The 25,423-nt window shown below is 49.0% G+C and overlaps 1 protein-coding gene across 1 annotated transcript in view; it reads left to right on the forward strand.

Moving 5' to 3' along the window:
* Positions 1-25,423, forward strand: part of LOC119381034 (proton channel OtopLc) — a 531,927-nt gene that overhangs the window by 496,921 nt on the left and 9,583 nt on the right. The window contains exon 8 of the mRNA XM_049412134.1: positions 19,655-19,808. Coding sequence (XP_049268091.1) covers positions 19,655-19,808 — 154 coding nt within the window. The remainder of the gene's footprint in view (positions 1-19,654; positions 19,809-25,423) is intronic.

Consider the following 25,423-nt stretch of genomic DNA (forward strand, 5'->3'; position numbering starts at 1 on the left):
TCGATTACACAACGCAAAGTACTTTTCGTCGATGGACCTCAAGACCGGTTACTGGCAAATAGAAGTCGACGAGAGAGACCGAGAAAAGACTGCCTTTATAACGCCAGACGGCCTGTTCGAGTTCAAGGTCATGCCTTTTGGTCTTTGCTCGACACCTGCGACTTTTCAACGGGTTATGGATACAGTACTGGCCGGCTTGAAGTGGCAGACATCTCTCGTGTACTTGGACGACGTCGTTGTGTTTTCCACAAACTTCGACGAACACCTTCGGCGCCTTGAAGCTGTACTTCAAGCAATCAAGACCTCCGGACTCACTTTGAAGCCTGAAAAGTGCCGCTTCGCGTACGAGGAGCTCTTGTTCTTGGGGTCATGTGATCAGCAAGGATGCTGTTCGCCCGGACCCGCGGAAAACAGCTGCCATCGCTGACTTCCCGACGCCCACCGACAAGAAGGCCGTACGCCGTTTTCTCGGCTTGTGCGCCTATTACAGACGTTTCGTCAAGGAATTTTCACGGATCGCCGAGCCACTGACGCAACTCACGAAGGCCGACGTCGAATTCAGGTGGGAAACGTCGCAGTTCAGGCATTTCAAGAATTGAAACGACGCCTGCAGACGCCTCCGATACTTGCGCATTTCGACGAGCACCGCCGATGCGGAAATCCACACCGACGCAAGCAGCGTAGGACTCGGCGCCGTCCTTGTGCAGAAGACCGACGGATTGGAAAGGGTCATCAGTTTTGCTAGCCGGTCGCTATCAAAGGCAGAAATCAACTATTCCACAACAGAAAAGGAGTGCCTGGCCATCATCTGGGCTACATCGAAGTTTCGTCCCTACATCTACGGCCGACCCTTCAAAGTTGTGAGCGACCACCACGCCTTGTGTTGGCTAGCCAACTTGAAAGACCCTTCAGGTCGCCTCGCGCGGTGGAGCCTAAGACTTCAAGAATTCGACATTACCGTCGTTTACAAGTCCGGAAGAAAACACTCTGACGCCGACTACTTGTCTCGTGCCCCCGTCGACGCACCGCCGCAGGACGACCACGACGATGACTGCTTCTTGGGAACCATAAGTGCCGACGACTTCGCTGAACGACAGCAAGCCGACCCGGAACTCAGGAACCTTGTGGAATACCTCAAGGGCAGGACCGCCGTTGTTCCTAAAGTATTCAGGCGGGGATTGGCGTCATTTCTCTTGAAAAACGACGTCCTCGTAAAGAAGAACTTCTCTCCGGCCCGGGCCGACTACCTCATCGTTGTTCCTTCGGCACTGCGACCAGAGGTTCTGCAGGCCCTGCACGACGACCCGACGGCTGGCCACCTCGGCTTTTCCCGCACGCTCGCGAGGATACAGGAAAAATACTACTGGCCACGCCTTGCTGCCGACGTCGCCCACTACGTTAAGACTTGCCGAGATTGCCATCGACGGAAGACACCGCCGACTAGGCCAGCGGGACTTCTGCAGCCAATCGAACCACCTCACCGGCCGTTCCAGCAAATCGCGATGGACCTACTGGGGCCGTTCCCGACGTCGACTTCCGGCAACAAGTGGATCGTCGTAGCAACTGACTACCTCACCCGTTACGCCGAGACAAAGGCTTTGCCCAAAGGCAGTGCCGCCGAGGTAGCCAAGTTCTTCGTGGAGCACATCGTCTTGCGTCATGGCGCCCCAGAGGTCCTCATAACAGACAGAGGTACCGCCTTTACTGCGGACCTAACTCAGGCGATCTTCAAATACAGCGAGACGAGCCACCGCCGAGCCACCGCCGCACCACCGCCTACCACCCACAGACCAATGGCCTCACAGAGCGTCTAAATAAGACCATCGCCGACATGCTGGCCATGTACGTCGACGTTGAACACAAGACGTGGGACGCCGTCCTTCCGTACGTGATCCTTCGCTTACAACACGGCCGTCCAAGAAACGACGCAGATGACGCCGTACAAGTTGGTCTACGGAAGAAGCCCGGCGACGACGCTCGACGCCATGCTACCCAATGTCACCGACGAAGACAATCTCGACGCCGCCGCTTACTTACAGCGCGCCGAAGAAGCACGACAGCTCGCCCACCTACGGATCAAGAACCAGCAGACGACTGACAGCCGCCGCTACAACCTTCGACGACGCCACATGGAATACCAACCCGGTGACTGTGTATGGGTATGGACGCCAATACGCCGACGGGGACTCAGTGAGAAGCTTCTTCGACGATACTTCGGACCGTACAGGGTACTTCGACGCCTCGGCGCACTCGACTACGAGGTTGTCCCTGACGGCATTACGAACTCTCAGCAGCGCCGTGCACGACCTGAAGTCGTCCATGTCGTGCGCCTCAAACCATATTACGCACGTTAGCGAATCTGAGGACTGTCATTTTGCTTTATTATTGTGCTTTCTTTCTTGTGCTTATTGTTTATATTACTTTGATGCTTTATTCTTGTTATTTATTGTTGCATGCATTGGCCTGTTCTGTTTAAAGCATCGGGACGATGCTTTTTCAGAGGGGGGCTATGCCACGTGCGTTTCTTTATCACTTTTGCTGTATTCGGTTTTCGGCCACAAAGACTGTCGGCAACGCTCAGCGCGAACCGCGCCTCATTGTTCGAGAACCTTCGCGATCATTTTAGATCGTTTTGTTAAGATTGCGTGCAAGACGCGCACACTCGAGCTTATTCTAGAACTTGCAGGACAGCCAGCGATAACGCTGGAATATTCGACGGCACATGTTAAAATGCCGACGCGCTTCACCGCTTGTCAGTTGATCGACGGACGACGCCCTGTTCGCCGCTATCTTTGTACAGCGTGTATTGCTGTAGTTCGAGTTCTCATTTTCCGGCCACAAGTTCGGCCAAATATACAGTTTCATCCTGCAAACGCTGACTGCTGTCTTCGTCGACGTCACGACCACGTGACAATATGGCGAATGTACGACAAGACTAGGCTTGCCTTCACTGCCTTTTCTGTCGCGTCTTGTGAGCGTGCCCTTCTAGTGCCTGGCTTCAGAACGGCTGCGCGCAGGTGCAGCTATTTTAAAGGCCTAATGTGCCCTTTTTTCTTCAGATCTATATCAACAGGCAAAGGTCTAGTTTTTCCATTTGTCTGGAAGGACAACCCACCAGCCAGCGTTGACCAGTATAGAGGGTTGGGTGCAAACTCGGGCAAACTGTGCAGCTCAAACATCACCTCACACCTCCAATAATTAAGTTAATGAGAAGCGGTCAAACAAAAAGTAACAGTGCTGAAGTGACTTATATACATATTAAAACAACAGCTGATTATGGCACGAAATTGGGGCAATTAAGGTGCATTGTAAAATAATGTCAAAAGAGGTACCCTGCTGTAAAAAATGCTAAATATTCATTGAGACGATGGCGAATAGAATTCAAATAGGATGCAGCGAGAGTTTGGAGGCACAATGACGAAGTAATAAGTGCTAGAGATTTATGAGCGAAAAGCACGATACGATTAGGCGGTGCTACATAGTGGGAGACCACGGATTAATTTTAACTACTTAGAGTTCTTCACAAATGAAAGGGCATGGGAGTTTCTGTATCCCGCCCCCATCTAAATGAAGCTGCCGGGGTCAGGAATAGAACCCGCGTCCTTGGGCTTAGCAGCGTAACGCTTCCAAGTCCATTTTAAAGGATTTTCGTCCACTGCCCACAACATCACTGTAGACTGTATCTTTGTGTTGAAAATAATACCGAACTGGACCACGGCTGCTATAACAAACGCATCCAATATCCACGCAACACAGCGTTTTATCAGTATGTTTAGTGCCATTATTACTAGGTGGTGTTTTATTTACTATTAGGTACCAACACCACACCACATTAGGCAAAGCAAGGATCACAGGTGGATGAGGTTATGCTCGTATGTAGTTTGTGGAGAAAAAAGTCACAGTTTCGCCGCAAGGGCGAAGCAATGAATGCGATACCAAGAAAAGCGGCCCGTGATGGACGCGCTGCGACTACCGTGCGTCCATCACTACCCGGCAGCTACTAGACAGTTTTAATTTCACGTACGTAGGGACTTCTCATACGCAAACGTGAAAAGTACACGTACGTTACGTGCACGACATCTGAAAAGCTTTTAGCTACACGCACGCGAGGCGCGGTGAGAGCTACCACGTAGCTCGATCTGCTGAGAATCATGAACACTGCGGTAGTTAGTTCGAGCGCCCGCGCGAGCAGACAGCGGAAGGGCAAGGTTCTCGCTGCGCAAATATAAGAAGCGAGAGAGCTGGCCGACGCCTTTAAGTGCGCCTGCGCGCTCCTAGCGCCATCTCGCTGGTAATGAAGAAACGCTTATAAGCGCCTCCGTCTCGGAGGACTGCAAACGGTAAAGCGTGTGTATATAACGCTCGCCGTTAGCTGCCAGAGGGATGTACGCTTTCTGGAGTAGTGCTTAGCGCACCGCGCTGCTAATTCAGAGGTCGCTGGTTCGATTCCGCGCTCGGAAGCATTTTTCTGGTTTATTTTTCTTTGGGATATTGATGTATATATACATACTTATACATATACGCAGCATGACGACGGCGACGGCAAAAATCAGCCGAGACTGTCCATATAATTGCTATCGCAATAAAAAAAAACAACAAAAAAATTCGGCAGATCCCACGTACCGTGGGAGTCGATGTTATGCGAAGCATGCGGCGGGTAGGTGACTGTGGCGTAACTTTTTTTACTGAGCGACACGTTACAAAATGACGCTAAAGATATGTTTAAATTTTATACGCGCACATATATATGTTGAAGAGCCGCATATGTGTCCCGAGAATGCACGCACTTTCACGAACTCGTGTGCATGTGTGGAAGAAGTTCTTGACAGTTCTTGAACAAGGGCATCGTCACCGTGATCAGTGAGCACCAGCAGCTGGTCATGACTTGTTATAGGATCCGGTCGTGATCGTGGTGACGAGGGGTCCATGCGTAGTGAAGTATGTGGTATAGTAGAGCTGTTGGAATTCTAGGATGCCTCGGTTCCTACACCTACACCCGTTCATTACGTCACATTTTAGCATAAAAAAGCGACACACGGCTCTTGCCTGCTTAGTGTGAACAAGGAACCCGTATGGGTCCCGAAACGTCTCGGTGTTTTTCACCTTGACTTGGTCAGTGACCGCATCTACGTCCTCATGCCTCGGTCATTTCGTCGACAAATGGGCTGTCGACAGAGCCGGCGACAAGTAGGAACCTGAAGCCACCCTTCGCGTTGGTGAGGTATAGGCCGTCGAGGCTGGTAGGCCTGGATAGTGCTACGTGGACCAACATCAGTGGATGGTGTTTGTCGTATTCGTAGACTACCTGGGCGTATGTGGCCTACATGGCCTAGTCTACAAAGCGGCTGTCACTCAATCTGGCATCATCCTCGGTGAGCATGAGGCCATCGCCCAGCTTCGTAAGACATGAAGTGGACACTGCGTCATTCTTGCGGACTAAGTGCAATTTACGGTGCGGTGATGTGGATATCACATGTAACTTTCGTTAATGTATTCCTCCGGGGTCGAGCAATGCTGCAATATAGCTTGCTGAATCATATGAATACAATAATATCTGGGGTTTAACGTCCCAAAACCACAATATGATTATGAGAGACGTTCATATGAATACAAACGTAATGTTTATTAGACTGCTATAAAAGCGGAGTCAACACTGGAACTACAGACGTTAATCTGATATGATGCATTTATCGTAGGAGTACACATCGTAGGGGTATCATGTAGTGTTTATTGCTTTCTTGTAAAATTAGATAGCAAGCACCACAACCACAATTGATGATGCACCGATATTACGCCTGTGTAGGCTGTTTTTCCAAACCAGTTTATAGACCTGGCATGGCTCAGTGGTAGAATACCTGATTGCCACGCAGAATGCTTGGGTTCGATTCCTGCAGGGATCCTAATTTTCATTCATTCCATTCGTTGAGTCAACGCTGCCATTGTTGGTTTTTGTTAACGCTCTAGCATTTAAGTTACCAATGTCCGTTGTCGCCGTTCCTCGGTAGATATAAACTGTCAATCACCTGTGGCGCATACCCGTACACCGCGGCCCGTGGTAAACGGGTATGTGCCACACGTGTCTAGTGGAAAGGGTTTGACGACGTACGCGACAGGATTTTAACGTTATTCATGTCATGACCCGGCAATCATAATCGTCAAATCCTCTTACCCTCCCATGCAAATTTTGGTCTTCACCAAGTTAAGGAAGCGATCACGAGAGCACCCAGACGTAGGCGGCTAGATAGATAGATAGATAGATAGATACGTAGATAAAAACGCTCAAAGTGCCAGAGGTTCACTAAGAAATGCTTCGCATTTAAAAGTACTACAACTTCGAAGTGAACTCACATTTACCTTCGTTGCATGATAATTTTTAGTATCATAAGATTAAGTCACCACTGTTTCAATTAAATGAAGCCGTGCTACAAAAGCTATTGCATCAAAGCTTTATAGCAGTTACGCACGCAGGCACGCACGCACGCACGCAGACACACACACACACACAAACACGGCGAGAAGTTCGAATATGCAGTGAATAAATACGTATTAAACGTGTTTCAGCGTCTGGGTAGCAAAGCAAAGAAACAGTAAATTCTAGAGTTTCACTAGCCAAAATCATGTTCTGGATATCAGGCATGTTGGGGCCGGGTGCATTAGATTGATTTTGATCAGCTGAGCTTACTTACCCTTCAAATATATATCGGTGCAACGTTGCTCTACATGTCACAACACTCGACTTGCAACCGAGATTTCAACTCGCAATTTCATGTTTTTCTGGCATGTATGCAATAAGGAAACACGATAATGGCGCGCACCACTCCGTTTTACCCGCTACTGGATAGTCCAGTGCGGTTTTCGTCGTTGCCAAGCCATTGAAACACGATACCAAAATCCGTGCAACTGGAAAATCAGAAAGACAAGTGACAAAGCTACGTGCGAAGCGAAGAAAAGAGTTGTAGGCAGAAGCCGGCAGAACTCACCTGAAATCTATAACGACCGTAGGAGAGTCGTCCACAGGCTTCGTCTGTTGGTGCCACTGGGATCCGTCATGCGCTGCCATCTTGCTCAGGCAAGTTCACGACGAAACGAAGCTTACTGCACCCACTTCTCCGTCCGGAGGCTGCTTTTCCCAAACACTGAGTCACACTGCTTCAGCCAGTCACGGCAAGAGCGAGCCGACGATACGGTACAACGCACGAATGTATAGCTCGAAGAAAGTCACGCAAAACGATCACTTGCAATCACGCCTGACGACACAGATTATTCTGGCAGACTAAAGAACGACCACAAGGAGACGGATCACAAACAATACCGTCTAACGATGCCAAAATGGCTGTCTCGTATTGACGGCTTCGGCTTTGGACTAAAGTAGCCTCCACGGACGCCCACATGGTTTCGGTTTTGTTTTGTGCTATAGAACACACATCCATGCATGAAAAAAAAAACCTCTATTAATTATTATTAGGGTGGAGGAGGCGAAGCGTGCCCTGTGTGTGTCTGTAAGAGCTGTGCGGTGGGAGGGGGCGCAGGTGAGCGTGCATCCCCTGCTCTAGGGGCTAGGGAGAGTGCGGTGAGGGCATGTGTGCGTGCCTAGTGCTCAACGTTTGCTGAGTGATTTGGCGGCCCGCGCGGATTATCGTGCAGATATAGTTTAGCTGTGGCGGGCAGAAATGATGACCACGCGCGCTATAATTCTGGTAGTATTGTCGCTCTTTAGGAAAGTGAAGCGTCGCCTTGATAACCGGTCTGCGCTGTTATCATGCCAGCTTTGCGGCACATGTTTTTACGGCCTTCGAGATGTGTACCCGATCGCCAGTGCGTTCAACACCATGCACGTCCATTTCACTAATAAGAGTATGTTCCCTGCCATACATGCTGTCGTAGGAATCTACAAACCTCGCTTGCAAACGTGCAAAGATTCGCAAATTTCTCAGCGCTGCCATTGTCAAACGTTGTCATAACTATCAATGTTTCGCTTGGGGGCAAGATTTGTAGGGGCGAAGCTCCTTATAGCGGCACCCGTTCGTCCCCGTCGTAGTAGTGTGTAATCAGTCTTAAAAACGCAAGGGGCGTGCACACATGAAGACTCCCTAAAGACAATGCGCTTCGACAGTACGTGATATGTATCGCCCTCTCCTTTCCTACGCTTCCCCCTCTTTCTCCTCTCCTACGGTCCCCCCCCCCCCCTATCTTGCCTCGCGGCGCAGCGGCGCCGACGCAGGCAGCGTCGCGAGGCAGCGTCGCAGCGTCTTGATTGAAAAATCGGACCGCTCGCGCTGCACAACCGTTCACTGACCACCCCGTATATATAGGCACTGGATTTTGACCTCCAAGATAGTGCGTGTGTGCGATTTCTCCTGTGCGTGATTAAACAATGAAAATTCACAGCGTACATGTAAAATTAAAGTGAGCTGCAAGTCGTCGTAACCCTCATCGAACCTTTAGTAAAAACGCGCACGATCTCACGTCGGTGATGATGTACTGGGCTGAATTCATGGAAGATTCAAGGTTTACCGATGAACCTCCGCAGCTTCGCCCACTCATCATCATTCACTCCGTGGATATGCTGTGATTTTTTAAGAACCCTGTTTACTTGTAGACGTTTTCGACGCGCTGTTTCAGCAAAATCGTAACTGAAGCCATAACACAATACGTGCGTAATTCCGCATTTTACGATCGCATGCTATATATTCTCAACCAAAAGTTTTCGGTATACCACAACCCAAAGCAGCGAACTGTATCTTGGTCGCAGCCAGTGAAGCTTTCTTGTAAAAAAACCCCACCCTGTATATGCAGAACCATCACTGACTCCCTTGGAGCAAGGGAGTTATCTATTTCGTTCAGGAGCGCCGACCAGAGCATTGTGACTCCCCTTAGAAAAAAAGGTGGTCATCGGCTGCCACAAAGAGACTCAAGCAGACGTGACTCCCTTTTGACTCTCTTTTTTTTTAAAGAGTGTGTAACGGATTGGGACACACTGCCAAGTACTGCCCGTCAGAGGAAGTCTGTAAGCAATGCGGACGAAAGCACTCTGAAGATAGTGAATGCGGCCATGAGCTCTTCTGTGTCGTCTGCCAGAAGGAGGGTCACATATCACTGAGCTCGGCCTGCCCTAGTCGCGTGCCCAAAGACATAAAGAAAATGAGTCAGAACGCGCAGGGTCCCGAAAGGCCAGTGAGCTGGTCTGAAAGAGTTCGGGCAGGCACACCTAAACAACCTGTGCTGTCCATTGACTATGAACAATAAATCGAAGATTTACGCAAAGAAAACCAGCAATCGAGGGCTATGCTACAAGAAATACTGGCAAGACTACCGCCCAATCAACGATCTACACAACATGGTACACCGGTGCGGCAACACGAACCGACTCCGCCGGCAAATGCCACAGCACGCACGCGTTCAGTGAGTCGGGTTGGGCGATCATTGAGTCGGAAAATAACGGCAAATTCAAGGAAGCAGCAACAATTTGGAACTATGCAGCCCCAGCACAGCAGGATGGTGTCAGCATCAACGCCACTTTCTGCGCAAGACTCGGCATATGCGCAGATGTTGAATATCCTGCGACAAGAAAGATACACGGAGACTCAACGCCTGGAAAAAAACCTACGGGAGGAATTTCAGACCATAACGATTACAATATAAACTCAAATGCAAGCAATGTTAAACGAATTTCAGAATTTTTTTTCAGAAACAGGAGGAGCCCAAGCGACGCAAGATGGCAGATTAGAGCTGGCTACGAGACCTACACTTATTCAATGGAACTGTCGCAGTTTCAAGCAGAATGGGCCCACACTAAGCATCAAATAAAAAGGCTCAAACCGCTTGTCATATTATTGCAGGAGGCACGAGGACCGTGCGCCATTAGAGGTTACCGTACGTTTCAGCAGGCGACTATAATACACCAAGGTCAATGGAAGGAACAGTCGCAAGGACAAGCCGTTCTCTTAGTCAGAAATGACTGTACCGCAACTTAATTCCAAATTCCTGAGCTAAGTAACGAATTTAGAGAAATTGTGGCAGTAAAGCTATGCCCGCGAGGACAACGGCCAATGGTTGTGGTCTCCGTTTACTACAGACCCTTAACCAGGAAGGATCAAAACGACTCCTTCACGTGGCTCGGTAAGGTGCAGGCGCAAGCCGCAAGCCTTCCCATCGTGGTGGGCGGAGATTTTAATGCCAAGCATTCATTTCGGGGCTACGTCAAGACTGACTCAAGAGGACTTGTTCTGCACGATGCAATAGAAATGTCGACTCTCAACGTGTGTAACATACCAGACACACAAACCCGCATAGGGCTACACGCGAGGCAACAGGACAGGACACCTGATTTGACGCTGGCAACTCCTGGGTTGATAAGGAGATGTGATGTAGATTCGACCGCATGGGGAAGCGATCATTTGCCTATAATCATTACGCTAAATCGCAAGAAGTACAGGGAGAAAAAGTAAGTGGTTGCATTTAACTGGAAAAAATTTTGAGTAGCTACCGGGGATGGTTTTACGGATTTTAAGGGATTGAGCGCTATGATCGCGGAGGCACGACCAGAAGTAAGAGAGACTAATACCCTGTGACGACACTACGACTCGCGTAAACGCCCATCTTGCAAACTTTTGGCGAAAGGTCAATCGTCTCACAAAACAATACCGACACAAAGGGAAACGCCATCGAGATGTAATGTTTCTTAAACGTCAGTACCAATTGATCAAGCAATACCAAGAACTTCTAGAAGCCGACGAATGGCACAATACATGCGCGAAGCTTGGACGCGAACCCGGCCACAAAAGGCCGTCGAGGATTTTCAGGAGCCTGCTCGGTAAAAAGAAAGGCGCGCCTCCCCTTGCCCAACTCTTCCTGCGAGAGGAAGCTGCAACACTGGAGGATCGAGTAATTCGAACGTTCTTCCCTCACGCCACGGACACTCCACCGGAGCCACTGCCTACTACCGCGATTGACAGCCCGAAAACAGAACTTGACAGGCCGTTTACATTGGGGGAATTCGTAGCAGCAATCTCGCAGGGCAAAACGAGATCAGCTCCCGGACACGACGGAGTCACTTGGCAAGAGCTTCGAAACCTCAGCGATGAAGCCCTAGACAAACTTTTAGCAATTATTAACGAGTCCTGGGAATCCAGAGTGGTGCCAGATTCACTTAAACTATCGCTTAACTCCCCCTTACCTAAGCCTGGCAAAGGCCACACAGTGCCAGCAAATCTACGGCCCATAGCTTTAACTTCAACAGTCTGTAAACTGATTGAACGAATGCTACACACGAGAATGCAACGCTACATTGAATGCGAACAACCGCGACTACTCCCTGCACAAGCAGGTTTTCGTCCAAACATGGGCACACATGACTGCCTATGGTTGCTCCGCAGAGTAATGAACTGCAGGTCTCGCAAACAGATGCCAGACTACAGTTGATATGTGTAAGACTTTTGACAATGTGAATCATGAGGTCATATTGGAGTAATTGGCTGCACGATACCTTAGCCAAATGGCATACAATTGGATCCGCAGATTCCTCTAAAGCAGGCCTGTCACACTCCATGGCAAGGCACCGGGATGGAGCCCAATAACATATTACTTGGATAGGAGTGTACCCCAGGGGCCCATCCTCGGACCTATGCTCTTTAATCTAGCCATGACACCAGTGGCAGAAACACTTGAGAAAGGCACTACGGCGCGTTTTACTATTTACCCTGACGACATTACAATATGGACAGAAGCGGCGGATTATCCCGACGAGCGGAGTATGCAGACAGAACTTCAAGCAGCGATTCTCAGCCTCTCCAATATTTTAGACAACCTCGGACTACAATTGTCACCAGAGAAGGCGGAACGGCTCAGCGTAGATGGGAAAAGATCAACGAATCCAAGCAAGCAGATTACACTACAGATCGGTGGTACAGATATCACATCTTCAAACCGAAAATTCAAAATTCTCGGGGCACAAATAGCTAGCTGCAATAGCCCCCAACAATGGATCTGCAATTTGAAGCGAAAATGAAATCCCATGTTGCACATGATCCGACTCATGTTAAGGCAGGTAGCGCAAAGAGACACGGACACAAGCGAAGAATAAGTGAGGCGGTGATGTACCGGAACCGGAACAAGCTGTCCAGAGAGATCGTAAAAGCGTTTTTAATTCTCAAGAGCGATTCTGTATGTGTTAGCCAGGCTTCACCGAGCCTACTCCCGTGTGAGATAGCTTTCCTTTCGGCCAACCTGGCTGCTACCCTTGCCGCGTAATAGGAACATTCTATTCTGAGCATGCGTGTTTTATTGTGATGCTTTCGAGTGTATCAGTGTTTGACTGCGTGGTTTTGCGCGTTTTAGTATTGTTATCATTTTAGGTATAAGAGATGATCAAGGTGAGTCTGCGTCATGACATTCACAGCAGTATCAGTTGTTCTCTGCATGGTGACTATGTGGTGGTGTGATATAAGGTAAATAGGCGAGGATTCAGGAAATAAACCTTAGCTTGAAGTTGGCGCTTGTCCTGTGCACTTATTCTTCGCTTGTGTCCGTGTCTCTTTGCGCTACCTGCCTTAACATGAGTTCCCACAAACTAGCCCAGTTATCCGTTCTCGTAAACATGATCCGACGCATATCAACTAGGTATGGCGGAGCACGGCAGAACGCATGCCAAACACTTGCAAAAGCAGTCGCAGTCGGGAGGATTCTGTACGGGGCACCCGTGCACGATTTCTCCAATCGAGATCTCACCGACATTGAAAAGCTACAGAGGGCAACCCTTCGAGCGATCACTGGACTGCCAAAGCACACGAGGAACGAGGATCTGCTCAAGTTAGCTCCTATACCATCAATACGGGACATCATAAGCGAAGCACAATTCCGAATGCGATGTCGATTGGAAAACAGACCAGAGGGAAAACAAGTCATGGCATGGGATAACCGAGCCCACGCGATGCCAGTGGCTGAGGAACTACTCACAATGCCATCATTGGAAGTGCCGCTAGGTACTCGGAGGAAACAACGCCCTATCGCCAGACGTGATGAGAAAGCCAGAAAACTACTTGAGAAGAAACTGGAACAGAGCAGACCTCCGAACACCGTTGACATCTACACTGATGGCACAATCAGCGATGACAGAGCCAGCATGGCCTGGGTTTGCACATGTGCACCACAACACAATGGCTATCACGTTGTCAGCTTCCCGGAAGTGCAACTCTGCACGCAGAGTTATTGGCAATATAGGGGGGGGGGGGAGCGTCAATACTATTCCCCTCGATTTGGGAGGCATCAGTAGTAAAAAAATTCACTGTCGCATCCTCACAGATTCCTACGAAGCGGTAACTGAACTAACGGCGCCAACGACTGAAGATGCTATAGCCAACGACACCAGAAGAAAGCTAAAAAGAATGCAAGAAATCGGGACAAATGTTGAAATTCTCTGGATACCGGGGCACACTGGCGCGGACGGGGGAAACTCAGCCGTTCATGCGGTCGCCGCTCAAGCGGGTGGGTTTGACCACATATACAATTCCCCACACCCCTGTTCCTCGTCACACCCGGAAGACCAAAAAATTAGACCATTTCCCGCTAAATGGGACCATGAGGTGATGCGAAGCCAGAGCATTTGTACGATCGCGTTCCGTTGGCGTTCGTTGGGCATGCTACCGACCTCGCGTCGTGGAACGCGAAGAGGAACGCTACACGCGTCTTGTCTTCCCTCTAACCTGGCCGTTAATTCTCACAGGGCGAGCGGGCAATGCGGTCGACAGGCGCCCGAAAGGGGGGCAGCGTAGAAGAGGAGAGAGAGGGGGAGGGGACGCGCATGCGCTGGCGCTTATCGCGGCGTTGCGCAGGAGAGAATTTCGGCATGTCTAGCCCGCGTTTCAGAGGAAGAGCGGAGAGGGGGAGGGGAGAGGCGAAGTGGAGCGCGGTAGGGGAGAGGAGGAGGGGAGAGGGAAGTGGTGAGGGGAAAAGACGAGAGGTAGTGGAGAGAGAAAAGTCGAGAGGGGTAATGGCAGAGGGGGATGGGAGAGGGTGAGTGGAGATGGGGAAAAGGGAGAGGGGGAGTGGTGATGAGGAAGTAGGAGAGGGTTAGGGAGAGGGGGAGTGGAGAGGAGGTGTGTGTAGAGAGTATGCGCATGCGCAGTAAGGGTGGTCCCGCCGCACACCACCACCACCACCACCACGGGTTTGAACTCCGCTATAAGATGCTTCGCATCTAAAATCCTTACTTTAGATCGGGCAGAAGGCTTCCTAGCAGAGCACTGATGCATTACATTCGCACTGAAATGAAAGTAGACAGCAAAAACGGACTATTGGAAGCTACACCAACACGCATACTAAATGACAAGGGTGGGTTTACTCGTCAACAAGAAATTTTCCTAAACAAAGTTATGGCCAACTCTGCATACACGCGACACATACTAGACAAATGGCAGCAAGCTACCCGACCTTCGAGCGAAAATACTTCTACGCGATGCACACACTGTCAGACGCTGTGCCGAGCAGATTTAGAACATCTCATTTGGACATGCGCAGTTTTCTCAAAAGGCAGACGGCACATTGAACACCGGCTGCACGCCGACATGACAGCTCTACATAACTTAATGAAGTCTGACCATGAAGCCCAGAAAGCTCTCGCAATATACGGTAGTCAAAGTGGCCTGTTTCAGTGGTGTAGGACAGGTCGACTGACTCGTGCGAGGGCGTGACGCGAAGATGCTCATCACCCTTTAATCACTTTACCCCTTTCCCACAGTATCCCCAACAGCGACCAAGAGTCGTCCTTTTATTTCAATAAAGGTCACATTCATTCATTCATTCACTATTAAATTATTGTAAGTAGTGTTCCTCGCCCACATTGTCGAGGAATGCGATGTTGTCTGCAAAGCGCAAATTACTAAGATATTCTTCATTATTGTTTATTTCTCGGTCCTCCCAATTTAGTCGCATAAATGCGTTTAGACAAGCACTAGATAACAACGCAGAAATTGTAACTCCTTGACCGATCGGGATTTTTCTGCGTTTCTGACGAGAAGCAAAGTAGCTGTGGAATCTCTGTGTGCCGTAAAATCCCGCGCAAGCGCCCCCCTGCCTTTTTTGAGAGATTTTAAATATGCGGCAATCACCGAGCGTGCGCCCTCCCCTCCCACCATTCTCACTGTTTCATTCGCTGTTTTTATTTGCCCGACGAAGGCAAATAACGACAGTAAGTGCATGCGTATTCAATTAAGGATTACACTGAAAGCATTCGTGGCTCTTCCGCCGTCGCCCTGAATATTGATCCGTGACCTAGCAAGCACCCCTCGAAATCTTGTCGGATTCTGTGCTACCGCAGGGAGGGCGGGGTCGCTTGCTCAGTATTTGACAGTATATTGGCTAGGATATTGCAATATGTTCCAAGTACTATGTGTCCACCCAATGCCTCCTGAACCGGATGGTATCTCGCGAGATTCGAATGCCTTTTCGTAATCTATGAATGCCATGTATAGGGTTTTTCGTATTCTGCAAAAAAAAAAAAAAAAAACGCTTTACTGGCAAGATACACGCAAAATATTTTTTTAAGTGCGGAAGATGGGCTTCACTGCACTGCACACGGAAATTGCCCTATCTCTTCAGTCTTCGGTGCAGAAAATGTTTCTGAAATTAAAAGAAAGAAATGGGCAGGGGCGAAGCATGTTTCAGCTCCACTAACGTGAAACCTGTGGAGAGCTGAAGCCAGGTCCGTAGCCAAGGGGGGGGGGGGAGGGGTTGGTGCAAGGGGCCCGGTCCCCCTACCCCCCCCCCGAAATTCTGATGGAGGTGGGGTGTTTTACCGAAAAAAAAATACTAAAGATAGGTGTTTTTTGAGGCTTTCGCGAAGTTCACCCCCCCCCCCCTGAAAAAAATTCATGGCTACGGGCCTGGCTGAAGCATAGAGTTTGCGCCGGTGTTCCCACAGCGAAATCACTACTAATGGGCACTGAGAGACGGAAAGAAGAGTAGACACAGGACCCGCAGTCCGCTTTTAGTTAACGTGCACGCTGCGAATCTTTATTCAACTACGCACAAGAGTAGAACGCTTCGGCGATCACGTGATTCGGCGAACGTGGAAGCCTCCGTGTGATTTCCCGCCTAGCCTGACTACTCTGCCTGTTTTCTGGGTGTTTGTGCAAGTTTTTTTTTTTTTTTTGCCCTTTCGGAGCTGGATTATCATGGATTCTGATGGATGTGAAGAGATCGGCGAGAGATCGGTCCCGAGACGTCGACGACATCGTGAACAGAAGCAATGTCGACGCCGACGAAGCAAAAATGTGCCACTGCCCGAATTTCAATAAAGTTTTTTCAAGAATACCGCATTGAATTCCATGTCTCAATTCGAAATGAGCCAAATCCAAAGTTATCATGCTAGTAATGGTAAAATCCGCTGCAAAATTTTTAATTGATTGTGGCCAGAAACTTCCCCTAGCCGACATGTAAAACATATCATAGAATAGCTTTGACAGCGTTGTATTTAGTTTGCATAGCAAATTTTTGCCGTTTTCTCAAATTCTCTTTGGATGGATTTGACCCATTTCGAAAAGAAACGCCTCAAATCTCCCACTGGCGCTAGATTGGAGGTCAAGGTCCAGTGCCTATATATACGGGGTGGCCGGTGAACGTTTGTGCAGCGCGAGTAGCCGGTTTTTAAAGACGATAGTCTTTCTTGGGGAACATCAACGCATAAATTTTGGTCTGTCTTTCTGTTTGTCTGTCTGTCACCCATCTCAGCCACCCGGCAAAAGTTGAACCGCTTGCCCAAGGGCCAGCCATCTTGAACTGGTTTGTTGGTTCATACTTGTGTACATTGTCGATCAAAAAGCAAACATTACGCATAACTGAGGCGCAACATCACTACGTAATTATTAGGTAGTGTGTTTCTTTACCAGAAAATATAGATACGTAATTCTAAAGACCCTAGTCTCTTAAGGTGCGCTTAAAATGGCGGCTGCGCTGAAAGTGCGGCTGCGTTGAAAAGGCAAGACGGCGACGAATACCCTCTGCCACGGAAGAAGGAAACCCTCTGTACAAGCTCATGCTTCCCGACGTATGCCAGATGGCACTGATATCTCACGCAGCGTAGAGTCACTGTATATGCTACCTTTAGGTAGCAGAGTTGCGCATAGGTCCGGCTAGCAACCACAGCTATGCGGTGAAGTCGCACTTCGTTTTTGCAGGCGACATGCCTACCGTGTCGCCGATTAACCTGTCTGGCGTGTCGAAGACCGGCGATAAACATTGGCTGTCGATGGCTAGTGTTAATTCAGTTCGCTGCAGCGGCGGCGTCGAGAAATAAAAAAATTGGCCCAAGCGGCAGCTTGTCCGCAATGCATGGTTGCTAGCGGCGTTGGAATACAGATGCGCAACTCTGCTACCTAAAGGTAGCATATACAGTAACTCTAACGCAGCGCTCGTCTATCGTCTTTCGGCGGGATTTGCAGCGTAGCACGTAGATACGCGGCCAATTTTAGGGGCGAAGCTCCTTATAGCGGCACCCGTTCGTCCCTCGTAGCGTAGTATGTAACCAGTCTTACGCTTTGACCTGCAAGGTGGTGCCGGTGGGAGATTTCTTCTGTGGGTTGTTGAACGATAAAAAATTCGCAGCGTTAGCTAAAAGCCGACTTCTTCTGTCTCTCATTCCCATTAGCAGCCATTCTTTACCTCCAAGGTAGTGCCTGGTGAGATTTCTCCTGTGCGTGATTAAACAATAAAAATTTTGTTCAAAACGCCGTTGATTGATGAAATAAACCAACAAAAGACGCCAGATGTTTTGTAAAAGCAAAACGAAAGAACGCCAGATGTTTCTAAAGCAAAACGAAAAGACGCCAGCTGCTTAACGAAAGGCGCCAGATGTTTTCTAATCAATGGTTTTCTAAACAATGAAAATTCACAGCGTACATGTAAAATTAAAGTGCGCTGCAAGTCGTCATAACTCATCGAACCTTTAGTATAAACGCGCCCGATCTCACGTCGGTGATGATGTACTGGGCAGAATTCACGGAAGATTCACGGTTTACCGATGAACCTCCGCAGCTTCGCCCACTCATCATCATTCACTCCGTGGATATGCTGTGATTTTTCAATCAAGAAACTCGCTAGCAGACGCTGCCTGAGTCGGCGTTGTCGGCGCTCTCTTGGGCGAGGGCGCGTTCTCCTTCCTTGCGAGCTGGTAGTTCAGCGTTCATCGCAGAAAGAGCGTTTCCAGAGTCAACGCGCGCCGTTCGCTCTCTCTCGCCACACGGCGAGCGCTGAGGTGGTGGCGGCCTCTCTTGCGCTCAAGCAAATGGACCGTGCCGACAGCAGACGACAATGCACGATGCACGCCGAGACCCGAAGAAGCTTCGCCCCTAAAAAAAATAATGCGCTGGGAAGTGAATCCATGAAAACCAACGCCTCCTCTTATTTTTTCAATGCCAGTAAAAATGGTCGCTTCTCAAAGGGAACCGTTAGTCCGCCTTAGTTCAGGGAGTGATCGCGGTGCGACGCCACCTAAAGGGTACGACTCGTTGCGTCACACGTGCGTCTCAGCGTGTTCCCATGGAGATGCGATAGACGCGTTGTCCCTCTCCAATATCATGCGTCTGTCAGATGTGTTCTTCCGCGCTCCTTTTAGGGGCCCGAACAAGTGCTGCCGCCGCCTCACATCGCTCGTGCAGTTAAAGGCAACACACGCAGCAGCATTGCAGTGGCGCGTCCCCGTTGGTGGCACGCATTGCGCGACGAACGGAGACGCGCCTTTGCAAAACGCCGTGTCCTTTTAGAGAGACAGCGTGACAGCCAACACAGAGGGATGCAATAAGCCACCTCATGAATCTGCACACAACTGAACACAAAATTGTCGCATCTGACTTCCGTCGTGAGGCACCACCTAAAGGGTACTCTACCCGATGGCAGACGCGGAGGCTGGCTCACGGGGGAGAGTGGGAAAGGATGAGAAGAGAGGGGGGTGAACTGCTGGATCGGGCGCATCTGGCTGGCATTGAAGAAATAGAGGGGGCGCTCAAACCTTGGACGGTGGGGCTTTGCTTGTCTTCGGTAGGGAAAGAGTTAAATTCAAGTGGGGCTACCTGAAATTACCTTCTTCGATATTTTGTACAGGGTTAAAAGAAGACTGATCGGTCTGTAGTTCGTCAAGCCTTTCATGCCTCCATTTTTGTGAGTTACTAAAATATTGGCACTTTTGCAACTCTCTGGTTCACTCATATGTTATGGTGTACACTTTGTACAGTGTCGCAGTCTTGCTAAATATGTATCTTTGTTATTCCCTCTTCTCCGTGGGAGTTGACTTGCAGGATAGCCTCGTCTGTATTTCTCCCAAGCGTAAACGGAGTGTCAGCGTACCAACTTTAGAACGTTGAAATTATCGTCACACAGCTGAACGGCTACTTCAGGTCGTGATGTGTTGTTCTTTTTATGAACTGGTTTTCATTAGCAGATCCACCGTCGCTAGTTTCATATTGCAATAAGCGGCGCGTAAAAATAATTGATTTCCATACAACGTTCGTGGCAATATCGAGTAATAAATAACCGAGCCACATAGCCTATCCTATTCCAAGCGTAGTCGCTTCTTTGAGTACATTGACACATTGCAACTGCTGTTGTATTTAGTATGTTTAGGACGCCACCATTAAATGCACGGCTTTCTTTTTCTACCGTACAGATTGTAATCAATAGATTTAAGGAAGTGGCAAGGTTCGGCGTTATGCACCTTATAGCGACATCGCTCCACGCATGGTTCAGCACGATCGTCGACGACGCCATGAGCAGCCACGCTCACCATTTCAGCGAGGACCACCATGACAACTCATCAAACGGTACGCTGCCATTCGTGCTCCAATTGCACTCTTAAAGGAGTTATTTATTTATTTGGTTACCTCACGGGTCCTGATCGCATCGGGAGGGTTTACCAGGGAGTACAGGATATAAGCGCAATGAAAGCAAAACACTGGAAATGCCACAACGAGAAATGGCGCACTTCACTCCAAAGCTTCTTCAGCGTAAGTTGTAGGCTACACTCCACAAAACGACGGAGAAAGATAACGTTAACATTTGCTCAGGTTCTAATATTAACGACAATGAGCACTCTTTAAAGGCACAGGGTAAGCCCTATACGTTCCATGAATTTTTGGCCATTTTGAGGGACCCTCGTCTCAGTGGCTAAAAGCGATATCGACATGAAACGTACGTATTTCATCGTCTTCGAAACGTTCCGCTCATTCAAAGGGACACTAAAGAGAAACAATGTATCGGTTTAGATCGATAAATTCTGCTCTAATAACTCTAATGTCTTTAATTTCGCCATCATAGGTTTATTAATAGAGGAGAAAATCAAGTTCAAAGTGTCATTTTTAAATTTCGCGCCGAAATCTCCCCGCGTGACGTCACGTATTTCAAAGTGTATTTATCGTATTTTGGCGCCATTGGCTCAGTAAAATTACCCCAAACTTGGTATGTTATGTTTGTGGCCGCCTCAGAGGACAATGTACTTCATTTTTACCGATTCGGAACTACGTAGTCCCTAGTAGGCGCCGTCAAAACATGTGATGTCACGGCGAGTGGTGCGGACACTTCAAGGTGGCGTCGCCACCCACATTTTGTTTTTGCGTGTTTTCTCGCTTTCTAAGCGTCTTCTCGCAGCAAGCGTGGTGTTTTTGGTATCGTGAAAGAGTACTTTACTAGTATGAGAAAAATCGTTTTGCTCTTTAGTGTCCCTTTAACTGTACCAGATTTGTTAAAATCTGACGAATATTACAATGTTTGTCAATTTTCTGACCACTTCGACCTAAATTTTGAGGTTATCTGCATCTTTAAAAATTTGTAACAAAAAAAACGGTCAAGTGCATAATTTCAATTTTAATACAATAATTGTACACATTTATGCAGAATTAAAAAAATAATCAACTGGTTATTTTGGAATACATAGGAAACAATGGTGCCTATGTAATAAAAAGATGGTTTTTAGATAATCTAGTGTAAAGTTAGAAAGCAGTTAAAAGCGAACATTCTTTGCCACAAGCACCGTTCAACTATTTTATTTAGTAGCTACAAGCTTGGTAATCATTTACAAAATAAATTTTTCACCTTGAACCTGTCGTCTTGCTTGCCACAATTCTTTAGTGAGCTGTCGTGCAGCTCTATCTGCAATGTATCGTCGATTGTGGCGAACTTTTTCCAGCAAATTGATTGCATTCTGGCCAGGTTTCCATCCTAATTATTTCATAATTTTGGCTCACGTGATACTGCCTTCACTAAACGAAAGGAAAACATCCAATGTCGCAATTCTGAAGACTTAACAAAACAAGGACAGCAAGGACTGCGCGACGGAATTCCCGCTAGCTCAACACTTGCACCGCAAAGTTTTGCACGCGCAATTCGGTCTAATTTAGCATCACAAATAATGTTCATCTCTCTTAGAGCAGGGGGCGCTAGAGTGGCCTGCGATGGCAGACGTGCCTCACCTCGGCTCCTTCTTTTTTGGTCAGTTTGACTAGTTTTTTCCGCTTGTCTACTACGGTTTGTTGCTTCGGACGTGAATCTCAGCTACACGGTGAGCCTGTGTCGCACAGCCGGCGTTTTTGGAGAACCTTTTCCCCTTTTTCTTTCCGTTTTGTGAACTGACCGCCCTAAGCCTAGTGAGAAGCTTCGGATTGGCCTAAAGGGCACAGCTGCCGGCGGCCGCGTCTGCATCGCGTCCGTGCGGCCGTGCCGTGCCTGGCGAACCTGCTACGCCCGGCGCGTTTCATTCCGGATCTCAAGACGCCTACTATGACAACGACCACGGAATGCACGAGCGTTCCTGTGAACTCCGCTGACTTTTCAACGTTATCTGACGGAAACGAGACCATGGATTCAACGCAGTCTACGCTGTCATCCGAATCGTCTACCGGACCTCCTGCTCCTGACATGGCAGCGGGCTCTTCTACCGGCACCACCGAACCTCGTGACGACGGGGTACGAGAGAGGAACGCCGTCTACTACCGACGCCAAGTGTCACCGTATAGACTGCACGCCGAACGGGTGAGTCGGCCCCGCTATACCGGTTTGATCAGGCCGCTAAACAAAGTGCACGTGACAGACATTCCGAAACAAGCGCTCACAGACGCCATAGAGCAAAGCGCTCCGTCAGCTTTTATTGCGGAAATGGCCATCCTCCGCTTTGACATAACCAGTAACTGCCTACGGATCACACTTCGTGACGAAGGTCATTTTCGTAAACTCTGCACACTATCGCGCTTAGTCGCAACGGTCAACGGTAATGTGCGAGTAATTGATGTAGACACATCGCCTCTTCAGCCACACGCAGTCGGCAGCTCTCGTGGGGTAATGAAGATAAGACCCGGCCTAACAACTGACTACATCAAAGCGCATCTGCGCTGTGAACAGGCGACAATCACCGATGTGCGCATGCTCGGTAAAACACAGCTACTGCTTTTGACATTTGATACGGACTCCATACCGAAACGCTTGGTGTTTGAATACGAAGTCATCCGTGTTCATGAGTATCGGCCTCGCCCGGTGGCATGCTACAACTGTCATCGTTTGGGCCATGTTGCCAAATACTGCTCCTTCCCTCCGGTATGCCGCGACTGCGGCAAAGCTCCGCATGAGATCGACCCAAACTGTAAGCAGTTTCCTCATTGCGTGGCTTGTGGAGCGTCCACACACATTTCACTCAGTCCTCATTGTCCTGAACGAGATATATCTGAATCAGCCCCTATCCGCAACACTAATGATTCATCACTTACGACATCTTCCACACAGCCTACACCTCCGACGCCTCGGAAAGTAACCTGGGCTCAAAAAGCCGCTTCTTCCGATCTTACTCAGCTTATCAACAGCCTTCGCCAAGAAATACAGGAATTAAGGCAAGAAAATCAGAGACTTCGCGATCTCATGTTGGACCAAAAGAAGGGGAATCGGTCCCCAACGCCAAGCCGCAGTCGCTCTCGAAATAAACGAAAGAGCCGTTCTCCGACACGTCGTCCTAAACCAGTCACGGACAAGGACTCCGCCTACTCTCACATTATTGGGCTCCTCCGACAGGAACGGACTCAAGAATCTAATAAGCTGGAGCACGCGATTCGGTCAGAGATGGTTAACACTCTAACACAAAAAAGCTCTTGATGCTATGCAAACTCGGTTTCAAAACATGTTCGACGAACTGCAGCGCAATGTCCTCGCTGATGACAATAAGCGCCGCAAATCAGGGCCATCCTCATGAGTTCTTTCATTCAGGGGGTGCAGTGGAACTGTCGTAGTTTTCATCAAACGCGCTCCACAATCCGCAATTATGTTCAAAGGCATCGCCCCTTATTCCTTCTTCGTAGGAGACGCGCGGCACGTGCTCGCTTCCTGGTTACCGCGCTTTCCAGACCCCAACCATCAAACACAAGCGGGAACTTCCCAAAGGCCAGGCAGCGCTTCTGGTCCGTAATGACTGCCCAGCCACCCAAATGGACCTTCCTGATCTCAGTTCCAACGCTCGCGAAATTGTAGCTGTTAAAATTTGTCCCCCAGGCCAAAAACCATTTGTGGCCGTGTCCGCGTATTTTCGCCCGGGAAATATCTCAGTTGGACCATACACCTGGCTGCAAACGCTTAAGCAAGCATCTCAGAACCTCCCTCTGCTTATTGGAGGGGATTTTAATGCTCATCACCCTGCCTGGAGTGCCTCAAAGCCCAATAAACGTGGGAAATATCTTTACGACGCTATTGAACTTTCCTCTGTAGAAATTTGTAATACCCCCGACACCCCTACGAGAATAGGATTGCATAAAGCGCAGAGAGACACGACCCCAGATCTTACCCTCGCCAGCCCTCAATTTGTGCGGCACTGGACAGTCTCCAGCCAGTCATGGGGCAGCGATCATCTCCCGATATTCGTGGCACTTCATCGAAAATGCCTCCGGGTCAAAACAACAACAACAATGACTAACTGGAATACCTTTCGGAGTCATGTTACTGGATCCTTTTCGACAGTTGAGGGTCTTCTGGACATAGTTCAACAGGCCCGTTCGCTGGCACGCGAAACAGTGCCATGCGAAGACCACGCTCAACCGATGGATAATCATTTAGGCAATTTATGGAGAACAGCAGACTATTTAGTGAGAAGATACCGCTCGCACGGCAAACGGCACTCTGACCTCATGAAAATCAAGCGGCAATTTAAGCTTATCAATGAATATCAGCTCCAACTTCAAAGGGAAGCCTGGCAATCCACCTGCGAGCGCCTTGGCCGTGTTCCGGGCCTCCAGAGTCTCTGGCGCATTTTTCGCAGCCTCAGCGGGAAAGGAAAGGGTAACCTTTGGCCGAGCTGTTCCTCAAAGCAGATCCCTCAATAGTAGAAGACGAAATTATTACCGCTTTCTTTCCTCACGCTTCACTCACTCCACCTACGCCTCCGAACGCCTGCACCGTACCGCAACCTGATCCAGATCTTGATCGTCCATTTAGCATGGGAGAAATGCTAGCAGCTATCAAACACGGCCGTATTCGATCGGCGCCTGGCCACGACCGAATCACATGGCAAGAACTCCGCAATCTCGGAGAAGAAGCCCAAGACGCACTCCTGGCGGTAATCAATGACCTCTGGGCCTCAGGAAATGTACCGGAGAACCTTAAGCTGTCGCTCATTTATCCCATTCCGAAACACGGAAAAGACAAGAACCTCTACAAGAACCTCCGGCCAATATCTCTCACGTCGACTCTCTGTAAGCTCATTGAACGCATGATTCACACACGCATGTCCCATTACCTCGAGATAACTCGGCCGGGATACCATCCAGCCCAGGCGGGTTTTCGCCCTAACCTGGGCACCCATGACTGCCTTTGGTTGCTACGGCGTGTTATTAATCGTACGTCACGAAAGATGCTACCTGATTACTTGCTGGCCGTCGACATGCAGAAAGCGTTTGATAATGTTCACCATAACGCCATTCTTGAAGAACTAGCTAAGCGCTACCCAAGTCATCGTGCGCAGGTATGGATTAGAAATTTCCTTGCAGCCCGGCCCATTCGCTTATGCGGCGCATCGCCTGGATGGAGCCCGAAGACTTATTACTTGGATAGAGGTGTGCCACAGGGATCTATTCTAGGACCAACGCTGTTTAACCTGGCCATGACCAGGGTAGCAGAAAATCTTGAGCGGGACACAACGGCTCGATTCGCCATCTACGCTGATGATATTACTATATGGACAGAAGCAGCGGATTATACTGACAAAGAATCAATGCAGACCGAGCTGCAGGCAGCTCTCCTTAGCTTAGAGTCCACTCTTAAGGAGGTAGGTCTGCAGCTAGCTCCACATAAGACAGACCTTATAAGCATAGACGGCAAGCATCACACCAACCAGAAAATGTGCATCTCGCTCCATATTGGATCGCACACTATACAATCAAAAAACGGACAAATCAAAGTTTTAGGTTTACCA

The sequence above is a fragment of the Rhipicephalus sanguineus genome, chromosome 2, assembly GCF_013339695.2.
Source record: "Rhipicephalus sanguineus isolate Rsan-2018 chromosome 2, BIME_Rsan_1.4, whole genome shotgun sequence".
Lineage (NCBI taxonomy): Eukaryota > Metazoa > Arthropoda > Arachnida > Ixodida > Ixodidae > Rhipicephalus > Rhipicephalus sanguineus.